General features: G+C 35.7%; 2 protein-coding genes across 9 annotated transcripts in view; one reads left to right on the forward strand and one right to left on the reverse strand.

Moving 5' to 3' along the window:
- LOC127943351 (DNA annealing helicase and endonuclease ZRANB3) overlaps positions 1 to 16,991 on the reverse strand; it is a 50,470-nt gene extending 33,479 nt beyond the window's left edge. Inside the window, exons 1-5 of the mRNA XM_052539741.1 lie at positions 16,632 to 16,991; positions 16,364 to 16,518; positions 5,600 to 5,618; positions 5,335 to 5,513; positions 3,018 to 3,249 (exon numbers count right to left, since the gene is read on the reverse strand). Of these exons, the coding sequence (XP_052395701.1) occupies positions 3,018 to 3,249; positions 5,335 to 5,513; positions 5,600 to 5,618; positions 16,364 to 16,515 (582 nt within the window). The 5' untranslated portion in view covers positions 16,516 to 16,518; positions 16,632 to 16,991. The remainder of the gene's footprint in view (positions 1 to 3,017; positions 3,250 to 5,334; positions 5,514 to 5,599; positions 5,619 to 16,363; positions 16,519 to 16,631) is intronic.
- A 604-nt stretch (positions 16,992 to 17,595) lies between these two features.
- Positions 17,596 to 25,752, forward strand: part of LOC127943061 (R3H domain-containing protein 1) — a 38,911-nt gene continuing 30,754 nt past the window's right edge. For 3 of the 8 annotated variants that reach the window (XM_052539183.1, XM_052539184.1, XM_052539185.1), the window contains exon 1: positions 24,692 to 24,862. The gene's annotated coding sequence lies outside the window, so the exon portion shown is untranslated. Of the gene's footprint in view, positions 17,718 to 24,690; positions 24,863 to 25,752 lie in introns of those variants that run through there. The other 5 variants (XM_052539181.1, XM_052539186.1, XM_052539180.1 and 2 more) reach the window with 4 other exon arrangements.

Consider the following 25,752-nt stretch of genomic DNA (forward strand, 5'->3'; position numbering starts at 1 on the left):
CAACACACAGGTTTTCAGACAGTCTGGTGTAACGCCGTCTGAGTCTGGTGCTTTCCATCTCTTTTGTTTCCTGAAGACTGAGGAACCATTTACATGACAACATTTTTAGCCAAAAACTGGAAAAATTGTATGCGTTTTGCCTGTTACATGACAACCGCGTTTTGAAGTTTCTGAAAATGCCATCGCCATCTTTGAAAACATTGACGTCATGCATATGCGTCGCACATTTTAAGTATGAAAGGATTCAGGCAACCATGCGCACGCAAATACAAAACTCAATCGCTGTTGTGTGAACAGAGAAACATAGGCTATGGCAATGAGGAATTACTAATAGGAATTACATTTTTAGAATATTTCTCATTTGTTTTACCAGTTTTCATAATATAGACAGAGAGAGTGTATAAGTCTTTGGTATGTATGTGTATATATATATATATATATATATATATATATATATATAAGAAATACCTTTGTGCTTCAGCAAATAGCTGCCCATCTGAGGGGGTTTTTAGTGGAAATGGGAACATAGTTTCAGTGGAGACAGTGGAAAGACTTGTGTTCTTAGCTAAAAAATAACTGTAGTTTTATTATTTAAATGCAAATGAAAACACATTGAGATATATATTGAATATCGTAAAAAAAAAGTAACAATATTTTCTTTTCATATATCGCCTGTCTAGAGTCATTTTCGTATACCTCAAACTAAATATGGTGTCCACTCTGACCAAAGTCTTTTAGAATTCACTGCCCATGTTTTTTGTTCACTGCAAATGTATATGAAGATGAATTTTCAATGTTTCAATATTTGAACAATTGACACCCAGGTACACAGGACTACATTGTTGTACCATCATTTTTCAAACTTCAAATTAAGTTACAGTTCACCCAGATTTGTCATCATTTACTCACCTTCAAGTTGTTCCAAACTTGTTTGAATCTTTCTTCTATTGAGCAAAAGAAGATATTTTGAAGAATGTTGGGAACCAAACAGCTGATGGTCGCCACTGAATCCATAGTATTTTTCTCCATACTATAGAAGTCAATGGGAACTATCAACCATTTGATTAGCTGCATTCTTCAAAATATCTTCTATAGCCCCTTTCACACTGCACATTGGTCCCAGAAAATTGTCGGATTGCCTTATGTGTGAATGCAAACAAGTCCCGGGATTGATTTCAGGATCAATCCCGGGTTGGGGACCAAGTAACATTGCTGGGTTCAGCCACGGAACAAGCTTTGTGTGAACAAAAGCCAGAATAAATGTCGTAAAGGGTGTGTCGTAGACTCGTAGTAATGACTCACGTTTTCGTGCAACTCTCTTACTAGGTGGTTTGATGGCAGAATAACATTCATGACGGAAAAATATAAATGAAGCAGAGATCAGTCCGCCAGCTTAAGTGAAAGTTAACATTCGTTAGCATAACATTTTCGACTCATACATTACACATCAGATCGTGATGTCACGTGTCATTGTGGGACCTTTACGGGTTGTGTGTGAACGCACACTGTGGGCCCTATTTTAACGATCTAAACGCAAAGTGTAAAGCGCACGGCAAAGGTGCACTCAGGGCGTGTCAAAATCCACTTTTGCTATTTTAAAGACGGAAAAACGGTTGGTGCGCCATATATATATATATATATATATTAAATTAGTAGCAGCGTGTACGCGCGTTGTGGACCCGCCTATACTAACACGCTCTTTAAATAGGCACAAATGCATTGGCTAATTAAACGACGTGGCGCTGGACGGGAAAATGCGAACAGCGCCAGACTGAAACTAGCAAACACACTTGCTCTCCACCTTGTGTCGCATTGCGCCGGGTGTATGATAGGGCCCACTGATTACGTAATATCACTGGCAGTGTGAATTAACCAAAATCTAATGTTCAGGGAACAATTGTCGGGACACATTACCCGTGTATTATCCGTAATCTCAATGTGAAAGGGGCTTATTTTCAACAGAAGAAAGAACATTTATACAAGTTTGGAACAACTTCTAATTATAATTTCATTTTAATTTTTTCGAGATGAATTATCCCTTTAAATGTATCCACTCAGATTAAAATCTACTAGAACACAGCAGCCTGATTCTTGCATTCTTAAAACCGGCGTGACAGAGTCACAGATTGTGACATGAAAGCAAAGACCCACAGAATATATAAAAAAAAAAAAATGAAAAGGACTGGGAAAAAAGAGAGCAAGAGAAAGAGGAACAGAGTGAGACGGTGTGATGACAACGGTGATTGTGGAAACTACAAATATTACTGGCACACCTCTGGACAGAGCAATAATAGCAGAGATGAGCATTGTGCTTTTGAGACCTGTGAAAGAGAGAGCGCTCTCTCTCTTCCCTCCATCTCATTCAGAGATGTGGCTCTAAATTCACTTAAAATACCCTCATTTTTTCTCACGTCTCCCCTTGGCATTGATAATCCACCTCAACAGAGGTCAATGGGTTAAATAAACACCCCCGCTAGCGTAATATCGAGGCAAACAGAACAAGGTGGACAAAACCACATGAAATGAGATAAAATATCCGACATTGGTGCACTGTATAAAGTATCAACGTAGAAAATGATCTCTTGTTTGATTGATTAATTTAATTTCGCTCCGAGTGAGTCATTAGACCAGCGAGATAGTAACTGTGTGACAAATTTCATGCTGTCACTTTACAGAAAATATGAGAATGACATTAAATGTTTATTCCCAATGTAAACTAATGTGCCGCACAAGAACTTCATGTAGTAATCAGATAATTTTATAGTGAGTACAATAGTAAAACAAATTATTTTAATAACTTAGAGGTAATGTTGACGGGGGAACTTATCAAAACTTTTAGTTTATTATATTATCGCACTCGCAATTTTGGGTGACATGAGCGATGACTGGAGTATGGGAAATATGTCAGCTAATGACAAGATCTCCTCCTGGTTTAGCTCAAACAAAACCATGCTGCATATTACCAAATGGCTTAATAAATCAAAGCAAATGACAAACAGATTTGGAGGAAACCATACCTCCTCTGGTCTGCCCAGCGCCGGGGTGCCAGTTAGAAGGATGGCACGCTTGGCGTTCTGAATGACTGGCACCAATATTTTACTACGAGCTGCGTTGCGAGATTTCAGGTAGTGGGATTCGTCCACTAGGATGACACCGAATCGTTGTTTGTTCAGGGCCTCCAGCAGGGGGCGTGCATCCGTCGTGAGCAACCCGTATCCAAGTATAGTCACTTTGCTAGTGCCAATGCTCCTAAAATAAAAAAATAAAAAAACTTAAGAATTCACATATGCAACAAAATTCTTATTAGCTTTCTCAAATGTACCTTGTCCTTTTTGTTCGAGTCATAATGCGAAAAAAAAAAAAAACACACCAAAATGAATGCTGTCCAACATAAAAACCTAAGTGTCTGCTGATGTAACTAGGGTGAAGGATGTGGAGTAATTGTTTACCCAAAAATGAAACCGGTCACCATTTACTCGCCAAACTGTTGATGGTAGCATTGACTTCCAAATTATATTATGCATGTCTATTTTCTTAAAAGACTTTATTCACAATCTATATGAGCACAAAATAAGGATTTTCCACTAATTTACTAAACAATATTTAAAGATTTTATTTAACTTTACAAATTTTAACCTTGCAGCTTCCAGTTGTAATGCATCACATTACAAATGTTATGCGTCACAATTGGTATTGCAGAATTTTCTTTTTATACTATAATATATACAACCACAACATATAAATTGTCACATAAGAAATGTCAGGCAACATCTCCATGTTGACGTTTGAGAAAAGGTAGCTTTCTTCTAAAAACAAAGTTAGGTTCGATTGGGCACATGGGCTTTGACAAATATCGAAAATAACTATAAACAATTACATGGTTAGTTACAATTAGCATTTAAAATTACCCTTTTTGCTAAAACAACAATAATTTCAGGGCACGACTTGCAAACTTACAAATCTGTCACAACTGAAACGGTGTACACTTAGATATATTTTAACTAGTTTACATTATTAGTGTTTTCATTGGGCGTAAAAGCATGTGATGCTTTTTAGACTCACAGTTTTCCGATACAGACTGTAAAGATGCCAGCCGTACACTGAAAGGAAATGATGTGTGTTCCTGCTTTGCACTAGAAGCCATTAGAGTTAAAATATCATTCACCGTGCTGACAGGCCTTCATCAAGCTCAGAGGGAGATGTTGCCATGGTAACAACTTCACAGGTCGACTCAACCCCGGGCCAGAAATCTCAGGGTAAACAGAGCAATTTGTGAGCCTCTTTTTAGAAGCATCAATAACAGGCAAAAAGACAACATGACCCTCTGACTGCATGGGCTGTAAAATCAATCCCAGCATCCTCTGTGGAAGGGCAAGCTTTCTCCCAGTCCTAAGATAGAGCTAAAGTATTCTTTGTGCCAGATTCGCAGTCGTAAAAGGTGAGCTAATTTAGGATTTGTTTAATATCTCTCCTGGGAGGTGATTTGATTTCATTCGTCTGCCGTGTGATTTGTATTGTGGTATAATTTTGTAGTCACTGAACAGGAGATTTTACTGCCGTTTTGTATTTCTACAGGCTGAAAATCTGCAAGAATAGATTTTATAACATTCTAAAGCTACTCATAAAAGTGTGACACACAGGGGGGGAAAAAAATAATAAATCAAGAGATTTCTTCTAACTTTTCCAGAGGCTTCTGCAAAGTCGTACTCAGTCATAAATTTCATGAATCAATTTTGCCACTATGATTAAACTCACACCCAGTCTGCAAGAATCAATCTTTCATTTTGAGCAAAAAAATCTCTTGGCCACCAGAGCAGACGTCCTCTAGTACGGTCCACTGGATCCCAACTAACCGATGTCCCCCCTTTTTTTTCATGGACTGCAAAACAATCTTAAACGATCGATTACCAAGATGCCCATTCGGTGTGTCCAAATGTAGCTACAATTTACACGTCATCAAATGTCCTCCGCTTGAACAACATTCAGATGTTGATATGATCGTTAATATTCAGATTACATGGTCATTTTTAAGACGTCTAGTGGTTGCTGGGATATAAATATGACACTTGAAATAGCATGCAATGTTTTTCAGATGGTGCGCTCTCTCAAAAATGTCTTTGCAATGCATTTGTGTACTGGAAAAGCAATATGCAAATATTGTGACAATTACAGATTGAATATATAAATATATATATATTTTTTAGGTGTAAATATGATTACCTATGATGTTAACTCTAAGAATCTATTTCACTATGGAGAAAATCAATGCAATTTTTCACTTGTTCACTTCCTGAACCCAAGTGATGTGCTCTATCGAACTTAAATTTGTCGTACATTGTATCGGCCTTGCTTTCCACCAAGTTGATGTCTCTGGGGTCGAGTTCGGGAATCCACTTCTCCAGCTCTTCAATCCAAGGGTATTTCAGAGATGAAGGCACCACAATCAGCAGAGGCCATTCCTGTTTGAAGATATACGCCACCGAAATAGCCTGGATCGTCTTTCCCAAACCCATCTGATGGAGAAGAAGCTGGTTAGTTGTTTTTGGGCTCTCTAAAAAACCGAACTGAATTAGAATCAAGGAAATCAAAACATTCTTACCTCATCTGCAATCATGCACCTGCAAAACAGAAATGAAAACTAATGAAGCACATCGCACTTACATTTTCATAGTTCAAAGACGATGACCCACCCAAACACCAAAATCAGTTGTGTCTAAATAATTATCTTCTGCATCATGTTTTTAATTTCTTCCCTAAACCAATGTCCAGAGAGGCACGTATTGATCCATGCAATGTTGTGAAAGCTGGGCTTCCTAGCCAGTGCACATTGCTCAATATAATTTCCCGCACACCTGAACTCAATGGCCAATTTCGCGCTGGCAGCCGACGGCATGGAAAAACTCAATCCTGAAGCAGAAGTGTGTGGAGCCCTGCTGCGGCGTACAGGCGTTTATTTAAAATGCCCATTCATTTAAGACCCCAATAACCAACTAATATAGGTTGTGAATCCACCAAGCTGCTCCTCTAAATGAACTTTACCCAGCATCCTGACCTCAGCATGTTGTCGTTGAAGATATGGGTTGAGTCCTAATCAATGCAGCAACAAGACGTTACAAACATCCATATTGTACAATCTTGCAGTTTTTAGTTTTTGAATTCCTCGCTCCCTCCAGACATCCACTTAGAATAACAGTCAACCAAAAAAATTACCATTTTATAATCCTCTGAATTAAAAAAGCTGTTTTCGTTACTGTACTTCACAAGGCATTTTCAAATGTTTTTAGTGAATTTAAGAATTTGGAGACTATTTAATACAGTCAATATATTCCTTAAATTATTCAATTAAATATATATTTAATATATATATAAAAAATTGTATTTAAATTTGTAATATTTTAAAAGTTTAAGGAAAAATAGGAAAACAATATACAAATAAAAAACAACAATTAAAATAATTTCTTTTTTGTATTTTCATTTTTAAATGTTTTATATATATATATCATTTTAAAGTTCTATTGTTGACATTTCTGAACGAATAATTTTTTTCTGTTTATTTTTGATGAATGATCTGAGTAGACTGTGGAGGCACTTTTGGATTTTGTGATCATTACTGTACAGTACAGTATTACATATACTACATCAAACAACTTCAAAAGAAAAGAACACATAAAAAAAGTGTTTTATGACCATCTTGTATACACTTTTCCTCTTATTCCTAGCGTTTACAGTATGACAAATCCACCAAGATCTCAAGTTTCTTCCAATACCTCCTGAAGACAGATGCAAACAAATAGCAGAACAGCCTACAACATTTGTTTATATCCTGGTGATGACGTTCCTCATTTTGGTTAGAGAAATGTCACCCCGCTCCCCGAGCCGCCCACATCCATTGTTCAAACACTGGATCTACTCATTAGAGGGGAGATGCTTCCTCTTTTTCATCTTGATTTTTTTCTTTTAAGTAGTGCCGAGAGACACTGATTTTCTGCGGATTCTTTCAGGGGGAAAAAATTAATTGCTCATCTATCGGACGATGTTCAAGGATTTACTGGGAACAAATGAAGCTGATACATGCAGGACCACAAAATGAAAGAGCTTTGCATCTTATTTGTTTATTTGCTCTTTTCGGTTTATTATTAATGTGGAATCCAGCAACGACGTACGGGACGGTCGTTATAAACACACTCCCTTGAAAGTGGCCCATTTAGCTGATGATGATGCAATATTTTGCATACGGTGTACAAATACAGTATTGTATTGTAACTATTGTACAAACAACAAACCCATCTTACTTTACGAGAACAAAAAATATATATACACACTGAATACACTCTGAATAAAATGATAAATGCAACACTTTTGTTTTTGCCCCCATTTTTCATGAGCTGAACTCAAAGATCGAATACTTTTTCTTTATACACAAAAGGCCTATTTCTCTCAAATATCGTTCAGAATTCTGTCTAAATCTGTGTTAGTGAGCACTTCTCCTTTGCCGAGATAATCTATCCACCTCACAGGTGGTCTTAGATCTTTGAGCTCACCTCATGAAAAATTGGGGGCAAAAACAAAAGTGTTGCGTTTAGAATTTTGTTCAGTGTATACATACATATATATATATAACATGAATATTTACATATAACATAAATCTAAAATCAAATACATATATTAGCATTTACATTTTAATAATGTTAAATTACTGTTTATGAATATTAAAATTAATATTTTAGTAAAAATAATGCTAAAAAATATAAACAATAAATTAAGTATTAGTATAATATTATAATTATATTTCAACTATTACAAAGAAAATGTGCAGCATTTTGTCCAAGCAACAATAAAAGGACACATTTAATCTATAATTTGTCTTTAAGAAAATTAAGAATCAAATCGAATCATGACTTGAGTGTATCGTTACATTACTATAACTAAATATAATTTAGTTATATTTAACAATGCTTTTTATAAGATAGAAATGTTAACTGACTGACAGTTATATCCGGTTATGCAAACTACTACATTCTTTTTTTTCTCCCAAATGTTAAGTTTAGCTACTTAAAAAACATTGATTTTACCCCCTTCTTGTTGAGAAATATAATGTAGCTATTCGAAAACGATTAATAAGTCGTGTGGCAGCGCTGACAACAAGTTTATGAGCTTCTGAATGTTACTTTTTGCACAGCGCGATCTAAGATATGTGTGTGTGCGTGTGTGTGTGTGTGCACACGCATCAATTAAAGCAGCTCATTAATACAGAACGATGATTAAACTGAACGGTTTTAATGCACTGGCCTTGTTACATGTAAAGTGGTGTTCAGTATGCTCACACTGTACAGCATATCTGTTATTCAAGAAACCATTGAAAAGTTTTAAAAAACTATTGATGAAAAAATCTTCAGAAACTATTTGCATGAAAATCAAATAGGCCTATTTTTTTTTTATATATGTATACAGAATGCATAAAAAAAGAGTGTGTTTGTGTGTGTGTGTGGGGGGGGGGAGGGGTGTTGGCAGAAAAATGAAAAAATGGCCATTCAGTTTATTTCCAGGTTTAAACCCCACTAAAATAGCCACTATATGTCAAAGTACCATTGAATTAACCTCACTGTACCGTGAGATGGCCCAAATACTTTTTTTATCAAGGTAATAAGCTAAACTAATATAGCTATATTATATTTTTATCAGTATCAATAAAAGAACAAAATGACCTCTTGAAATGTCTAGGAGCGACAGAGGCACAAATAAAGAAAAAGAGGTGAGAGACAGATGGAAAGAGAGAGAGACAACTATGATGCCCTCTTCATCTCGTCTTCTCCTCCCTCACTGTGAAAGGATGATTAACAGCCTCTGTCCTGCCACTGGCTTTTTTCGCCTTCAAATTGTTGGAGCACTTGCTAGCGCTGTGTAATGTGCTCTCACACACCTCGAGTGTCTCTCAAGCGTGTGTGCTGTTTCTCCACACATTAATCACTGCTCTTTAAATAAAGCTGCTTGCAACCGACACACACCGCTGTGTCCTGAAGGAGGCTCCGTCTGATTTGTCTGTCAACAACACCATCAACTTAATTCTAGTACACGTTTCCTAATTCACAATACATAGATTAAATATCAAATAAAAATTCATAAAGGAAATGTAGATAAAGTTATATAAAATATATAGACATTATGTAAATGATATAAAAAGCCCCATGAAAGGGCTTGACAAGCAGTTACTTTGAGTTGAGTTACATCATCTCTAAATTATCTTAAGTTACCAACATATATTTTTATAAAATATATAAATAATAATTAAAAAGCAAGGAACTTGTGTTGGGGAATATCAATGATCAAATGATCAATATCAAAATAAAAAATAAAAACAATATTTATATAAAATACTTAATCCTTCAAATTTGGATACGTCCCTTATAAGATCTCTATATATTAAGTTTGTTTTCCTAAGAGGAAAAACAGTTAATTTATTTAGTAAAATTACATTTTGTCGACATTTTGTAATAAACTAGCATATAGATTACATCAGCTCTTTAACGAACAATTAACTAAAAGCAACAAACTCAAATCAAACATTAATATATATATATATATATATATATATATATATATATATATATATATATATATATATATATATATATATATATATATATATAATTATGCACATCCCTAATTATATATTTAACTATATTTCATACAAGCATGCCGTTGTTTTCTGACTTAATTTGCACTAATTTGCTTTATTTCACTTTCGTTACAAACAAAATTTTGAATAATCTCTCAATCCTCCCCCATGCCTTTATTTGCACCTCTGATGCAATTATGAGCGGCTGTACAGTATCCCTTCTTCCCAGCCATCTATCTCAGATCAATAGCTATCGATCGTCTCAGCCACAGCGCTCGATACAGAGACAGATATAGTTTAGCTCCTGTGTGTCACATAGTGGCTCGCGGTGTAGCCGTTTGATTGGTGGGTTAGAGTTCAGGCCTCATTAAACCGCAGTAATTGTGTCAGCAAGGCGTATGCTAATCCGCCCTCACGTAGCATTTCATCATGCGATATGATGAATTAGCATTTAGTTATAGTCCATACGCTGGTGCATTATGGCTTTATTAGCATCTTTAATGTGGCGTGAGGGTGTTGTGCGTTAGTGTGGCATTGATAAACATGGCTTTCTAACTCTTGTGGCTAACTGTTCTGTGGAAACAAAAATCTTAAAGTGGTAAACAATAATATGTAATGTAGCGGTTTAGATAGTCTCAATGTCTTTAAACTGCAGCAATGCTTTTTTGTACTTTTATGAATACCTTAATGTTACTGCAGTAAAACGGTGGTAAAACTAAGCATTAGCCACCACTTTAAACTTGTTTTTGAATTTATGAAGAAAAAGTTAGTCCTAAAATTGTTGCGCACGATGTGCTGCTTGTAAACAAAAGAGACCACCCCCAATTTTATTTATAATGTTTAGATTTTTGGCTGGTAAAATAAAATAAAAAGATAAAAGTATAATTGCTTAGAAAGCCAATGACAAATGAAGAAGAAAAAAAAAACAGTTTGAATGAGAGCCCAAATTACGTTATTTATTATGATTTTACAGTAGTAACAATAACCGACTATTTTACAGGAAATTGTGGTTTACACAGGCATCTTTTGTAATCTATAGCCTTAGATCTAATATTTCAACTCGCAAGTAAGGTTTTATCAAGAAATGGCTGCCGTTCACCTTTTGTGCTTTCAAGATATGAAAGCAACTGTGGATATCTATCTTCTTGACTGGTAACAAGCCGCTGATGAAATCACGCTATAAGTAGCACAGTGCAGCTTAAAACACTGCATCATCTGAGCAAGTATTGTGTCTCAGTGTGTGGTTTGTGCTGTAAAAAAAAAAAGAAAAAAAAAAAGCAATTCTGCTTCAGGGGGATTATTGAATTGCAGAGAGAGAGAAGTGGGAGATAAAGACAGCGAAAAAATGGAAATCGATGGTTTAGAAAACAGAGTGGTTGTATTCTATTACATGAGAGGCAGATCTACTCCAACCACAAGGTAAAGATTCACACGATTAAACAAAACCGACTCTCCAAACACGTAAACAAACGCAAACACCACTAAATACTTCCTGCATTGGTTTGCTGAGGTTTTTCATGTGGCTGTAACTGTACTCCACCGTGTACGACAAATCTGTAGTGTTGCGACATCAAAGATGGAGACAACCTGCGACTGAAAACAACTCAATTTTCTTGTATGTTTCTGAATTAAGCAAGGATTCCAATAATTGGTTTGGAGGAAGGTAACCAGGTATGATCTGACATTAAACATCGACATAAGTGGAGAATGACTAAATATTGTCAAAAAAAGACTGTGACAATTACGTCAACAATCATTTGACCGCTCAAAGAGTCAAGAGCACTTGTGCTAACCACTGCCTCGACAAGGCATTTCAAATACTTTCCTTATGAAAGTAACAGATCTCTTTCAGATTAACGACCTGACAGTAAAAACAACATGGAAAAATGGTTTCGATCACAATTTGCATGCAAACCTAATTGCAACTCATTTAATTTCTGAATTTAGGAAAGAAACAATATGTTCTGATAATTGGTGTGGAGGAAGATAACAAGGTATGATCTGACATTAAACTTCGCAATTAGTGAAAAACAAACGAATTAAATGCTCAAAAAGAATGTGGCAATATTTAGACAACGTTAAATAAACTCCACTTGTCAATTTACTGATTTAGCATTTACACTTCTTTAAAACAGTCCGTGATTTTAACTGTTAAGTCTAAGCCAGTTAAGTCAAAGGTATTCTAGACTTAGTTTTTGAGAAGTTTTTTGAAAAGACAGAAACATTAAAATGATCCCCATTCACGTAGCTCCATGAAGATGACAAAAATGCTGTATTGTGCATGCCAGGCCAGTAGGTGGTGATTTCATTTTGTAAAGAAACACTACACAAACTTGTTTATTCCAAGCAGCAACCTCTCGCTGTCTCTCGTGGAGCCCATATGGAAGTTAGTGACTTAAACTGTCATTTGTCAACTGGCCGCTTGAGGCTGGCTGCAAAAGGGAGTTAATCCCATAGACTCCCCATGTTAAAATGCCTAACTTTACAGCAGAAAAATAATTACTTTTTTACAGCCTGGTTAAAAAAATTGTTTTGGTCTATTGACAACTGTGAGGAGAGTGCCTTTGTTTTATAACTCATCCATTTAAATTATATTAAGCCTTAAAGTTCTGCATAATTAGAGTGTGACCACTTGAGTGACAGGTGGATTGCTGTTGCTGTCACCACCATCAGGGTAGGTGGGCGTGGCTTCAGCAAACAGTTCCCGCCTTTTAGCCCATTTTCAATTATCCTTGAGTGACGCGCGGTGACATGCTTCCAAGATGGCGACGGCCGGCTCCGCCTACTTTTGGCTTCAAAAACACTCTTCGGAAACCTATGGGTGATGTCACGGACACTACGTCCATGTTTTGGATACAGTCTATGGCTTATACACAGTTTGCATGCAGCCTTGCAACCACTTCTATTTCTAAACGAAGCAAGTATATTTGAATATTTATCATGGAGGAAGATGACGATGTATGACATTCAATTTCGAAATTAGTGAAAAACTAATAAATAAATGCTCAAAAAGAATGTCAGCGTTAATTCAATGTTAAATAAACCCTAACAAATTTCCGCTGGTTAACTGACTGAAAATCTACGCCGATCTAAAACCGTTCACGTTAATGAGATTTTCTCTTAAGTCTGTCAAGCCTAATATGAAAAGTAAACAGTAACTAACCACCTTCATTTCCCACGGCAAAAAACATTAAATGAAACGTGGCTAGTCATTGGAGATGATGCAGAGCCGTGTGGACACCTGTCCCGGTTCATTAGACGGTAGGCGGAGAGTCTCTGTACGGATAAAGTAATTACAGTAGAGGATTACTCGGGTTATTGGCTGGAGTGGAGATTACATATTTAATTAGAGAGCAATTATCTGGGGCTATAATCCGCATACTAACTGATTAGTGGGATCAAAGCGCTACACAAGGGGAAATTAATCGCTAAATTAGATTCAAGAACAAAAAACAAAGGACGAATCACGTGCCAATTTGAATAAAAGTGATAGCTTCATAGAGGTGACTGATGCATGACGGCTTGATGTAGTAACTTCGAAGATGCTTTTGTTATCAAGAGTATCTAGATCCAACAGAGAACCCCTTGCATCCAAAATGAATCTGTGTGGAAAGTGAAATTTAGATTGGTGTACTGTAGTGTTTGATTTTGTGACGAAAGTTCAAAAGTATCACGGATTCCCCCAAAATATTAATTTGTTTCTTGAGCATATTACATTGATTTCCGAAGGATCATGTGATACTGAAGAATGAAGTAATGAAGCTGAAAGTTCAGCTTTGCATCACAGAAATAAATTGCATGTTAAAATATATTAAAATGGAAAACAGTTATTTTAAATTGGAAAAATATTTCACAGTATTACTATTATTTATTTATTTGTGATTTTATTTAGATAAAATAGTATGCAGTGTGTACGGCAATGCTTAGAATACTGTATCCCACAATGCAATGCACTAAATGTAATCATCTATTGATTTCAAGAAGCCAGTTATCTCCTCTTTTTTTAACATTTTTATACAAAACCGCATTAAAAATAATTAGATAATTAAGAAATAAAACTGAAAAATAAATTTAGCAGATAATAAACATGCAATACAATCAGTCAAAATCATGTGATATCTACCATTATTTTATAATAATCATTTTGTCAAAATGCACAAAAAAAAATACAAACTGGTTATGCATAATGCTTAAACAAAAAAACAATCTTTTATTTTGTTCAAACCTGAAAATAATATGTGAAACTGTACTGTTGCACGAAAATAAAAAAAGTATAGCATGCTACATTGTTGTCACATATCTCCTGAATGTTTAAAAAAATGAATTAACAAAATTTTGTGTAAAAACGTCTCACTGCGAACGGAAGGCCAAGTTGAGCATGTTGCATCATGGGATACGGCACTCATTTAGATGTTTTCAGGTCATCAAACAATCTTAATATCAGATGAAGAGAATGAAAGTGAAGACGACAATATGCATTAATTGAAGAGAGTTTTCTAAGCAGCTGGCACTGTGCGAAACACTACCTGTCTAGTTAAAGAGGACATTAGTGTTGGCTCACTGAATACAGTCAGACTTGATTACAGTCAATAAAAGCTGGTTTATTCTGTGGCCAGATGCACCAGACCACTTAAAGGAAGAAAACCCTTAGTACTAATACCCTTACAGTTATAACGGTTTGCTGAACTTGAGGCTGCTCAAACCAAACACTGACTCTTGGCATCCATGTCAAGAAATCAGCAGCAAACACATTACACCAAATCCATCAGTGTTGAAAGTGTGAAAGTGTTTTCTAGAGCTGTTCGATCAATATTGTTCGATAAAAGGCACATTATTTATGGCAGCATAAAGAAAACAAAACAGCTGCCTATTTGTGGCTGCAAATACACTTTTTTTATTTATAAAATACACAAGAAAGAAACGTTTTGATTATAAAATGCCACAATATAATACTTATCAGCTTTGCTCATAAATATAATAAATATTTTTATATTTTAAAAATAGTAAATAAATATTTTTAATTTAAGCATGACATTTTGTTCAGTTGTTTTCTTAAGCAGTTATTTCAGTAATGCATTATTTATAGCATATTTATGATGTGTCGATTTTTATTTTGGTATAACTGAGATATTGTTTTTATGAATTCGTTTTTATATTTTTTTATATTTCATTGTAAGTTTTAGTTATTTTGTTTGCCATTTGTATACATTTTTGTTTTATAGTTTTATATAGTATTTTTTCAGTACTTATTTTAATACAAAACTTGTTAACTATAGTTATATATTTAATGAATATATCAGTCAATATTTATTTATATTCCAAAATAATATTTATAATATATCTAGTATTTATAAATGTTACTATTATTATTCATACTTTTGATAATAAATATTCTTAAATAAATTGTAAATATAAAAGCAACATTTATTTTATTTCACTAACAGTAACAGCATTTTTTTTTATGAATTATAATAACCCTGTCAGTTATAGCCTATGTTTTAGTTCTCTCCCTTAAATAATTAGCTACATCCATCCCATCATCCACTGTGATTCCTTTGGGATTCTGTAATATCCGTCCTGTTGAATGTCTGCCTAATTAAGTGAGTAACCCTGTCTGCACCAAACAGAACTGTGTGTGTCCTGCCATCGATCCAGGACCCTCGGCAGCGTCGACGAACTGACCCGTCTGACCCAGAACATTGACTGACAGAACTGCAGTAAATTAGATTCTCACCTGCTTAAACCAGGCACAGGTTAAGAGATGGAAAGATAGACACACACTCATGAATGGTGTTCGGTTTATAGACACAAGGTTCAATAACTCACTGATGTCATGTGATACAAAAAGGTTTATACATAAATGTAATGATATTATTGAACTTAAAGTTGAAAACACATTTTTTATTTATTTAGATTTCTTAATTATTTGATGCATGGGAAAATGGATGTTGTATGTGTGCATTTGAGATCACTCTTAACAGTTCATTCATTTGTTATTTGTATCAAAAATGTAGAAAAAAAGATTAAATAATTTTTTTTATTTTTAAAAAGTTAAAAACTAAATTTCTGTTCTGTTCATTTAATTAGCTTTAACATTTAATCTACTTGTTATATGCAACAGTTTAACATTCATTTAACATTTTTTATTACAATTTAAATACATTGTAAAACAAAAGGTTGAAAACAAAATTTGTTAAATAAGTTCTGCTTGTTTGAGCAGTGTTTGAATTTCAGTTATTTCTTGTTTGTATCGAAAGTTTAAAATGTAGAACAAAAATAAATAACATAAATACAAAATTCATGTTATCCAAGTTCTACTAATTTTTAACGTGTAACTTTCTTGTTTTGCTTCATTTGATGTATATTGATTTCATTTGGAATAAAAATAAGCAGAAATATAAACAGAATAGATTTGAGATTCCTTTGATAAGTCTTAATATTTCATTGATGTTATTTGTATTGAAGTTTTCAAGTGAAAATAAAAATGACGTTTACATTTAGTCAGTTAGCAGACACTTTTATCCAAAGCAACTTACAAATGAAAAAAATAAATATTTAAACAGTATTTAAAAACAAGTTTCATGTTATAGCAGCTATACTCATCTCTAATCTCTAAGTTTTCTGTTTCTATATGGTCTAGTTTTGTCTCTTTTTTTAATACAATGTACATTTTGGATAAAATAGAAACAGAACACTGTGAGAGGGAAAGAAAGAAAAGAAAAAAAAAGAAACTTCAATTAAACTGACCGTCCATCCATTGATAGAGCAAAAATGATCCCTTCTCTCTGGAAGGGCATCAGTCTTTCTCGTAGTTTCTGTGGAAGGAGTTGAAGTGCATCCTTGCCATGGAGAGAAACCCCATTCGGACCACATTTGACTTGACTTCTTATAGTTTGCATACTCTGTATATTAGAAATACATTCAAAAAGATTCAGAAGTAAATGACATGCATTCTGATTTGTAGTTAAAAAAAAACTAGTTATGCATCATATTATCATAGTGCATTCACACTCACCAAAAGACAATCATTACCGAAGTCCTGCTAGCTTTACTTGACTTCGCGGCAATACAGTAAGTGGCGTCATGAAACCCACCGTACGTCATATCCGTGCGACGAGTGGTATTTGTTAGATATTAAAAAAAAGTATCTGTAGTCGTAAAATAATGTATATTAGATTTGTTTTATGTTATTGACAGTATATTGACGTATACATTTAACTGCATACTAACGGTGGGTTAAAACAGTCGCTTAACAACCTTAAGGGTGTTTGGCATGTCCAGATGTGTTTATTTTAAAAGTTACGGTGCCTCAGAATATCTCATGTTATAAAACTGGCAGAAGTGTATTTTTAATCACATATAGTAAGTTGTAAGTGTAAATGCCACTTACTGGGCTCTTTTCACCCTTGTGTGGATCTTAGAAATGTAAACAAAACCTAGAGCAGATATCAGAGTTCTACTTCCGGTACTAGAGAACTGACCACCAATTGGTCAATAGTGTCACGTGACATGTAAAAAAACGTATCTTTTCCACAAAAATGTTTATACTTGAAATAAATGCAGCAAAACAGTACTATTATTAATGTTTTATATACAAATTACTTACAAATTTGTATTCGTTTTCTTTAAATTTAGTTGCATATTTTCTATGTAAAATATAGAATTATATATAATATAAGTTCACTAAAATGTTAATCTAATTTTATTTTAAAGTTGCTTTAAAGCTTAATATTTTACTTATTAATGAAATAAATTTCATAAGAGTGTTATATAGTAATTACAATAATATTTAATTAATTTTCGTCATTATAAGAAAGTATATTTAAGGCTCTTTGAATTATTGCCTCCTAATTTACAGCATTTCCATTCAAAATTATTATAAATGTATTGTTGTGCGACAGATTGAGCCACGCTGCGCCCTCTGTCGGTATAATATTGTTACGTCACCGCATACATTTTTATTTTCCCTACCAAGTGTTTGAATATTTTGTCTTCAATGCCGCTGACAGACCGACAGCTTTGACTTCAGCCTTTAGCAGCCATTAGACTCATTTTTTTCGTTTCATTGCTCCAAATACGTAGACGTCTATCTATCCCACAGGTAAGCCTACAGCCTACACAATATCTCGATTTCTGATGTTATTCTTGTGAATTTGAGTGATCTGGAAATGCTGTATGTATGTTTAAACTCATTTAGCTTTACCATGTGTGTTAGCACACCACAGTGTTTTAGTCTGTTTTTTAATGATTTTAAACCAAACACCAGCCTCAGATGACTGACACTGTGTCTTTTTATTCTCAAAGAGTGTTTTATAAACAGTCTGTGTGTTTTGCTTTTCATATATTTGAAGTAAATGTGTTATGATCTTGCATACCAGGGCCAAGGAGAGATAAGACACATGAAGAGTAAATAAACATGCAGGTGTATAAAAGCACAGATATGTTCAAGCTTTAATGTGTTTTATTTATTTTGACTTCATCTAGCTGCAGTACTGATGTGTTTATGTAGCTTTAGGGTTGATCTTAAGAGGTTGACGGAGCTCCAGGTTTCTTTCTTAGGGGCCTGTTCAGGAAACCACCAGGAGATGTCTGAAGACAATAAATGTGTTTTTGTTTTAAAAAATAATTATTTTTGGTGTTTGATGTTGTATTTACGTTCAAAACTTGTTTATTTACACCCTTTTTGAGGATTTGCTTGAGAATGTGCAATATATCGGTAACCATATATTAGTTTATAAAACCGATGTTAGAAACCAATTTTTTTGCATTATATGGCAGATTTCAAACTAAGAGATTATTAATACTTTTTGCTCCATATTATAATATGCTTTCGCAGTATATAGACTGAAAAATTTAAAATTTCTAGTATATTTCACAATAATTGTAAAAAAATGGCTTGTAAAACACTTTTTTTTTTTTTTAAATGGCAGATTCCAAAATTAACAATTATTAATCTTGTTTTTTGTTTTTACATTATAATGATCATTGTTTCATACTACACAGTATATATACACTGAAAAAAATTGTGATTAACTCAGAAATAAAGTAACATTGGATTAAACTTAAAATTTTGAAAATCAAAAGACTGAAATAGTATATTTTTTTTATAAAACACCAATAATCGGTTTTATTTAAAAGTTTTTTTTTTATTACATTTGAATATTTTATGCAAACACTGCACTCATTATGTAATTATGCTACATTATTTAAACAGATATTTTTTGTAGTGCAATCATCATGCTGTCAAAGTCAATCATATTGCATTGTGGGATACATTATCAATGCAGTATGTTTTGTTGTATACTTCCATGTTTTTGCACAAATTTAACATAACATGACCCAGGTATATTTTTTTTTTACACTTTTACAAAAAAGTAAACTATACAGCATAGATTTTAAAATACAAAAAATTGAGATATACTTATAAAAGGATCCATATTGGCTGGAAATGTGTAGATCGTTGCGTGCCAGCTTCTCATCTACCACTGAAATGTTTTGCAATTTTTTTTTCTTTATCTACATTACTAAATGAATAATTGTAAATATTTTTATAGTAAAATGTGTCTGATTTTAGACTGCTTTTGATCATCCACATTTCCAAAATTTGCATATTTTGGTGCTGTACTTGGTGAGATGCCTATCTAGACAGCATTTTTTGGTATCATACTTGGTGAGCATTTTGGACTTAATTTTGGACATCAAACCTAGTGAGCTGTTTTTATCATTTTTATTATTATTTTGGTTTAGTTTTTTACTTCAATCCGCTTAAGCATTTGCTCCATGGATAGTTCTAAATATTTTATCGAAAATGTGTTCGCAATGTTTTTTTTTATTTATTTTTTATTTTATTTTTTTATAACCTCTCATCATTTCTTTGGCATGAAAATATTAAGTTTAGTTAGCAGATGATTTTTAATCATTCCAGGTTCAGATCAATTACAGTGACATTTGGTTCAAGGTCACATCAGTGATATCACAGACATTGTAATCTGCAACATTTTACATGTGCAATTCATATCTTTAATAATTCATATATATATATATTTCATAACCTGTTTCTGTTACGTGAACTTAATTTTTCTTGTAAAGCGCTGACATGATGCATAGTCTTGTACTGGGGTTCTTTTTGACCTTGCGATTGTTCAGCTGTTATTTTATTTATATGTATTTTTAAACACCGATGCGGTGTATTGTTAGGCGTCCTGGTTTCCTGTGCCGCCGGCCTGTTTCTGTCATGCCGAATATTAATGTTCGTGCGCGAGAGGCGCTGCGGTAAGGAATGATCCACGAGCTTCTGTTGGTACGAGCTCATCTGCATCACCACAGGAGGATTCTCACCTGCGTGCCCCCATCCCCCTTTCACCTGAGCATCACTTCATTCTGCAGCACAGCATTCGTTATAGACGATGAGATGACTTATTTAATGATTTCTTGCCTAGTAGGTGATTGTGCTCTCAGTTCAACCAATATTTGCCATTTTCGTTTACAAAATTAAACTAGTGCTATGAAATGAAGTTGAAATGCTGTCCAAAGAAGATCAAAAAAATTTTCCATGTCATTGTGAATGTTACGTTTTCACCATATGTTGAATATACTCAGTATAGACAGTGAATTTTAGAACATGACCTTCTGGGTTAAGAAGTAGAACTAGTACTGTGATATGCAGCTGAACTGATGTCCAAACTAGGTCAAAGGCATCTGGTTATGCTTTTGACAAAATATTTGTTATTGTCTTAATTGTTGCCCGTTTACCTTGTGAGCCCTGTTCCCCCAATAGGTGCCATGAATGTATAGCAGGATCTTCGGTTTGGTTTATCATCGTGATTGGTTACATTACCAATTATGTAGAGATCCTAAGAGTTTGGACAGGAAGTATTCAAAGTGAGACTTTTTTTCTGGAGAAGATGAAAGGGGATTTACCAGGCGGCAAGGAAGTCGACCGGAATTCGAAGTCGGCCGCGTGCCGCCATCTTGTAGCAGAACTTCACTTGCGTTAGCATCCCATTGACATCCCATTCATTTTGGCGTCACTTTGACAGCGAATAACTTTACATCTGAGGCGTTTAAAGACTCCATTTGTCCATTATTTATTTCTAAAGATACACGACAATGTATAAAGGGCTCCATTACCTTCTATGTTACATTATGGCCCCGTATAAACAGTTTTTGTAAAAATAGGCTAACCATTGCGTCATAACCACTCGACTCTCTGTCGCACAGTAGAGAAATTACCGTACAGACAGGAGGAGAAACTCACAGGCAATTAACTTAATATGGCGTACTGGCGTTACATTTTAAAATACTATACAAAATAATTAATCAGAATACTTACTCCTGCTGACGTCGTCAATCTTCGTTTGAGTCTGCGCGTCAGAAACGGAAGTGCTAAAAAACACTAAAAATGGGCTTCACTTGTCTCAATTGAGTTCCAATGGGGTCGCTGTGTCCATTTCTTTTACTGTCTATGGGATTTACGCTGGACCATTTTCGTGTTTAGAATGCAGGGTATTGAGCCTTGAGAGTCGTTATGTTCATTTTTTACTTTACACCTTTTTAAAAACATCTTTGGTGTGTGTCTCTAAAAAATATGTAACAAAATGCAATGGCCAAAGATGTCTATCTGATGCATACGTACATAGACAAGAAATAAAAAATAACCTCGGGTGCTTGAACTTTTTTCTGTCCAGTACTTGAGCAGTCAATATGAAAAAAAGAAATGAGACATAAATCATCTTGCGATGCTTATGGCAAAAATTGGCTTCTCGTATTGAATTTTAACTTTCCTCCATGTGTGCCCTGTTCACCCATTAAAATTCTGTAAGTTTAGAAATGGCCATTTGTGTTAAGGAGTGTGCAGTAATATGTGGTTGAATTGGTGTCCAAAAGAGCCAGTAAGCAGTTTGATCAGTTTTAGCAACAGAAATTATCATCTTGTATATTACCTTTTCGCCTTTTTCACCCAAAACATAATGTGAAATTAGAGCAACTTAATGAAGGTTATAGTGATATAAAGTTTTAAGTGGTATCGAAAAAAAGTTCATAGACATTTTGGTAAGTTTTTGGCAAATCATTTTTAATGTTACCTTTTCACCTTGTGTGCCCTGTTCACCCAAAAAGTGAGAGTTCACAGCTGTTTGTGTTAGGGAGTGTACAGGGATATACAGTACAGTTGAATTGGTTTTCAAATAAGGGGACAGGATCACCTTATGATTTTGCCAAAATATATGCTGTCGTCTTAAATTGTTCCCGTTTGCCCCATTGCACCTTGTCCACCCCAAAAAATAGATTGAATCCTAAAGCCAGACATTTGTGTGAAGGAATGAGCAATAGTATTAAATTGAACTGATGTCCAAAAGAGGTCAAAGTCTGGTTATGCTTTTGGAAAAAAATCTGTCGTCATCTTAAATGTTACCTGTTCACCCTCTGCTCCCTGCTCACCCAATAAACACTGAGGATCTAGAGCAGGACCACTCTGTTTTTACAGCAAGATTTGTTATCGCCTTGAGAGCATCTCGCATCCAGATTTCCACTAAACCCTCATCGGCTCATTGTTCTTGCATGCGTCCGGGTTTCAGAGCTGCCCAGAGGTGTCACCTGGATCAGAGAAATGACCGTTGTGACCGGTCACCTTTAAATGTCAACACATTTTCTCATTCTGCTCTTACATGGCTGGAAAAGCCGGCAGACAGCAGACCTTCTTTCTTCCCTATGTATTAACGAGAATAATGACTGGTGTGGTGAATTATGGCGCCGTGGTATTTTGGGGCGCTATAGAGTTTATTGACCTGTTCTCTCTTTCGGTAATCAGCGTGGAGCTGGACGTTTCTCCCTAATGAGATAATATCCGATACAAATTACTACTGTGCTACCTCCTGCTGCCTCCGCTGCTTTAGTAATCCATAGCTTTTTTCATTCGCTCTTGCTGTTTTGCATGGATAAGGTTTCTTGGTCAAGCTAGTCCTGAAGCACAACGTTAACTGTCCCCCTCCCCCCAACGTGCTTATTAAAAGGCGTCTGCAAATTTCGCCCCTTATCCCGAGGCTATTCCCACCGTGCTTGTGGACACCATCGGGGGAAAGCAGAATAAATGCGGCTGTCACATTTCCTCCGCAGGCAAACGGCATCTTGGGCTACAATTAGCCAGCAGTGCCAGTCCTCCCCCCCTCTGGTCTTTTGTTATGCAAATGAGACTCATGTAATACGCCGTTTAGCTGGAATTTTTTGCAGATTTTCTCTTTCACTGAAAGGAGCCGCTCGGTGAATGGGGAGTTTTACTTTAACTTGACTGGCTTTGTGCAACTGTCAGTGTCGACTTTTTTTTTTTCTTTACAGCGAAAACCGCAGTAGTTGTCGGTGCAGTCAGTCACAATCACGTCAAGATGATGATTGTTTGTTAATTTGTAGTTTTGTCTGGATATATTGTTTAGTCTGGAAGCGTGTTGCCTTTGAATTGCCTACATAGACTGCGGTTTTGAGCATCGTGCCTACCTACCTTGATGACATTTCGGAAATCGAACATATTGGGCTTCCTACCTACACAGCATTTTTGAGCATCCCACAGGAAAGCTGACTACTTAGACGCCTGTTTTTGAGAATCAAATATTGTGAATTGCCTGCCTACCTGTAATGCATGGGCATGTCTATCTAGACAGTATTTCTGGACCTCGAACCTAGTGAGCCACCTACATAAAATGGTGTTTCTTGGCTCCCTTTCTAGACAGAATTTTTGGGGATTAAAACGAGTAAGGTCCTTATCTAGACAGCATTTTTGGGAATAAAATCTATTGATCTCTCCATCTAGACAGCATTTTTGGTGTTATACTCCGTGAGCTGCTTAAGTAGACCAAAACTTGGACATTAAACAATAAACAGTGTTTCTTGACATTGTATTTACTTGGCTCCCTATCTAAACAGCATTTTTGAGTCATTAGTCATTTTACCTACTTAACTCCTTTTTAAAACAGCATTTTTGGGGTTTTTACCTACTTACCGTCTTATCTTGAAGCCTTTTATGAGCATCAAACCCAGTGAGCTTCCTACATAAACAGTGTTTCTGAGCTTTGTACCAAGTTATCTCACTATCTAGGCAGCATTTTGGGTCCTCAAACCTAGTGAGCCACTTATCTAGACAGCGTTTCTGGCCATTTTACCTAGTTAGCCCACTATCTAGAACACATCGTTGATCATCAAAACAAGTGATCTAGATAGCATCAAACCTAGTGTGCTGCTTACCTAGACAGTGTCTCTGTTTTTTTTTTGTCTGGCTAGCTTTCTATCTAAAGACCATGTTTGAGCATGAAATATAGTAAACTCCCTATCTAGACAACATTTTTGAGCATCTAACTTTGTGAGCTCCCTGTCTAAGAGTTGCCTATGTAGACGAAATTTGGTCATCAGACAGCATTTGGTTAGTTTTGTCTGGAAATCATTTGGTCTGAAAGCACGTTTTGGTTTGCCATAGTTTTATTCATATTCAAATCCTTTTTTTCTGGCTATCATTTGTTTTTGGCTACATTTCGTCAGTAATGCGCAAACCGTTTTCCGTGACCCACTTTTCCCAATGACCTCACCTGCCTGCGTCAGTCAGCAATGACAAAGGCGCTCGCTCGTTAAACCTGGGCGTCTACCTAACTTCCCTCCAATTAACTTGAGGTATTTTTCATTCGTAGAAATCTAGAGATTTTTAGTTTAAGCGCATGAGGCACAAAGGGACTACACTTTAAGCAGGGCGTGTGTGCAACTGCGGCACTGGGTTCGACGGGTGGCTTACGTGCAACCGAATAAGGTGGATTTGCAGTGTTGGCGTGCTCCTACCCTGACAGACTGTTCCACAGTGGCACTTCGCCACAGTTGGTCGTGTGTGTGTTTGTGTGTGTGTGTGTGTGTGTCTTTGCCGTCTGCCTCTCTCTCCGGTCCACAGGGGCCATCTGATTGGCTCTCAAGGGTGGAGTCCTGCTTAGCACTGACATACTGCACCCAGCCCTCAGGGCGCTCTGATTGGCCAGGGGAGGGATGACATCACAAAGGCCAGCTGTTGATTTGGCGGAGAGTGTGTGTGCATGAGAGAGAGAGAGAGAGGAGAATCAGGAAGGATTGCGGCAGCGATGGCTTTGGGCAGGTACGTGAATGCTCCGCGCTCAGACGGAGGAGAGCAGAGCTGCACTGAGCGCGCTCCGTTTGATGGCACTCGGGCTGCTATGGAAACTAATGATGTGAGCCGAGCAGCGGATCATGAACGCCAGGCAGGTGTGTGTGTGTGTGTGAGTGAAGTCTTGGACATTTTGATTTCTGTGCTGATGTTTTTGCTTGCTCGTTTTAATTGTGGTGAATATGTAAAAAAAATGTATTTTTAAGTAGTAACAACTTTTACTGAATAGTTTTACAATGAATAAAAGTCACTTTAGTTTTTTCTTTTTTATTATTATTATTTTTAATAGAATAAAAAAATTCAAACAATTGAGCTTTGTCTTTAAATATATAGTCAGAAATTATATGCAAAAGCATAAATGATAAAATAATCTAAATTCATTTTACTGCTCATTTAAACTTATTCCATGCTAATGTTAAATTCCTTGTGATTAGATTTGAATGTCAGCATATTACACTCCATGCCTTTGTGTGTGTGTGTGTGTGTGTGTGCCATTTGTAATGACATTCTCGTAATTGCTCTATTTTATAATTTAAAAAAGCGCCTGAGGCTGGTATCAGCGGAAAGCTGGGTGTTTGTGTCGGTGAAAATTACAGCCAAAGGCAGCCCGGCTAATATCGTTAATGTGGCGAATCGTGTAAATGAACTGATGAAGAGAGGAGAGGAGAAGAATAGGTCGACTGTGACAGCGGCCACACACTGAGATCACGGATTGTGGAAGGAGGGGGGAAAAAGGAGGGAAAACCATTAGCGATGCTTTTATCCAGAAATATGGGCCATTTGCATATTAGTCTAAAACAGGGGTGAAGTAAAATACGTGTAGCCTGGAGCCCGGCGCAGTGATGCACTTCTTTTATCAGGAGGGTAAGTGCTCGTTGCTTCCTGAAATATGGTGATTAATAATTGATAATGGGAAATTATGGATGGGCTTTATTGTCTTAGACAACATGCTTGGAGCAGGATAATGAATGTCGCAGACATACTTGTG

This window comes from Carassius gibelio, chromosome A22, assembly GCF_023724105.1.
Source record: "Carassius gibelio isolate Cgi1373 ecotype wild population from Czech Republic chromosome A22, carGib1.2-hapl.c, whole genome shotgun sequence".
Lineage (NCBI taxonomy): Eukaryota > Metazoa > Chordata > Actinopteri > Cypriniformes > Cyprinidae > Carassius > Carassius gibelio.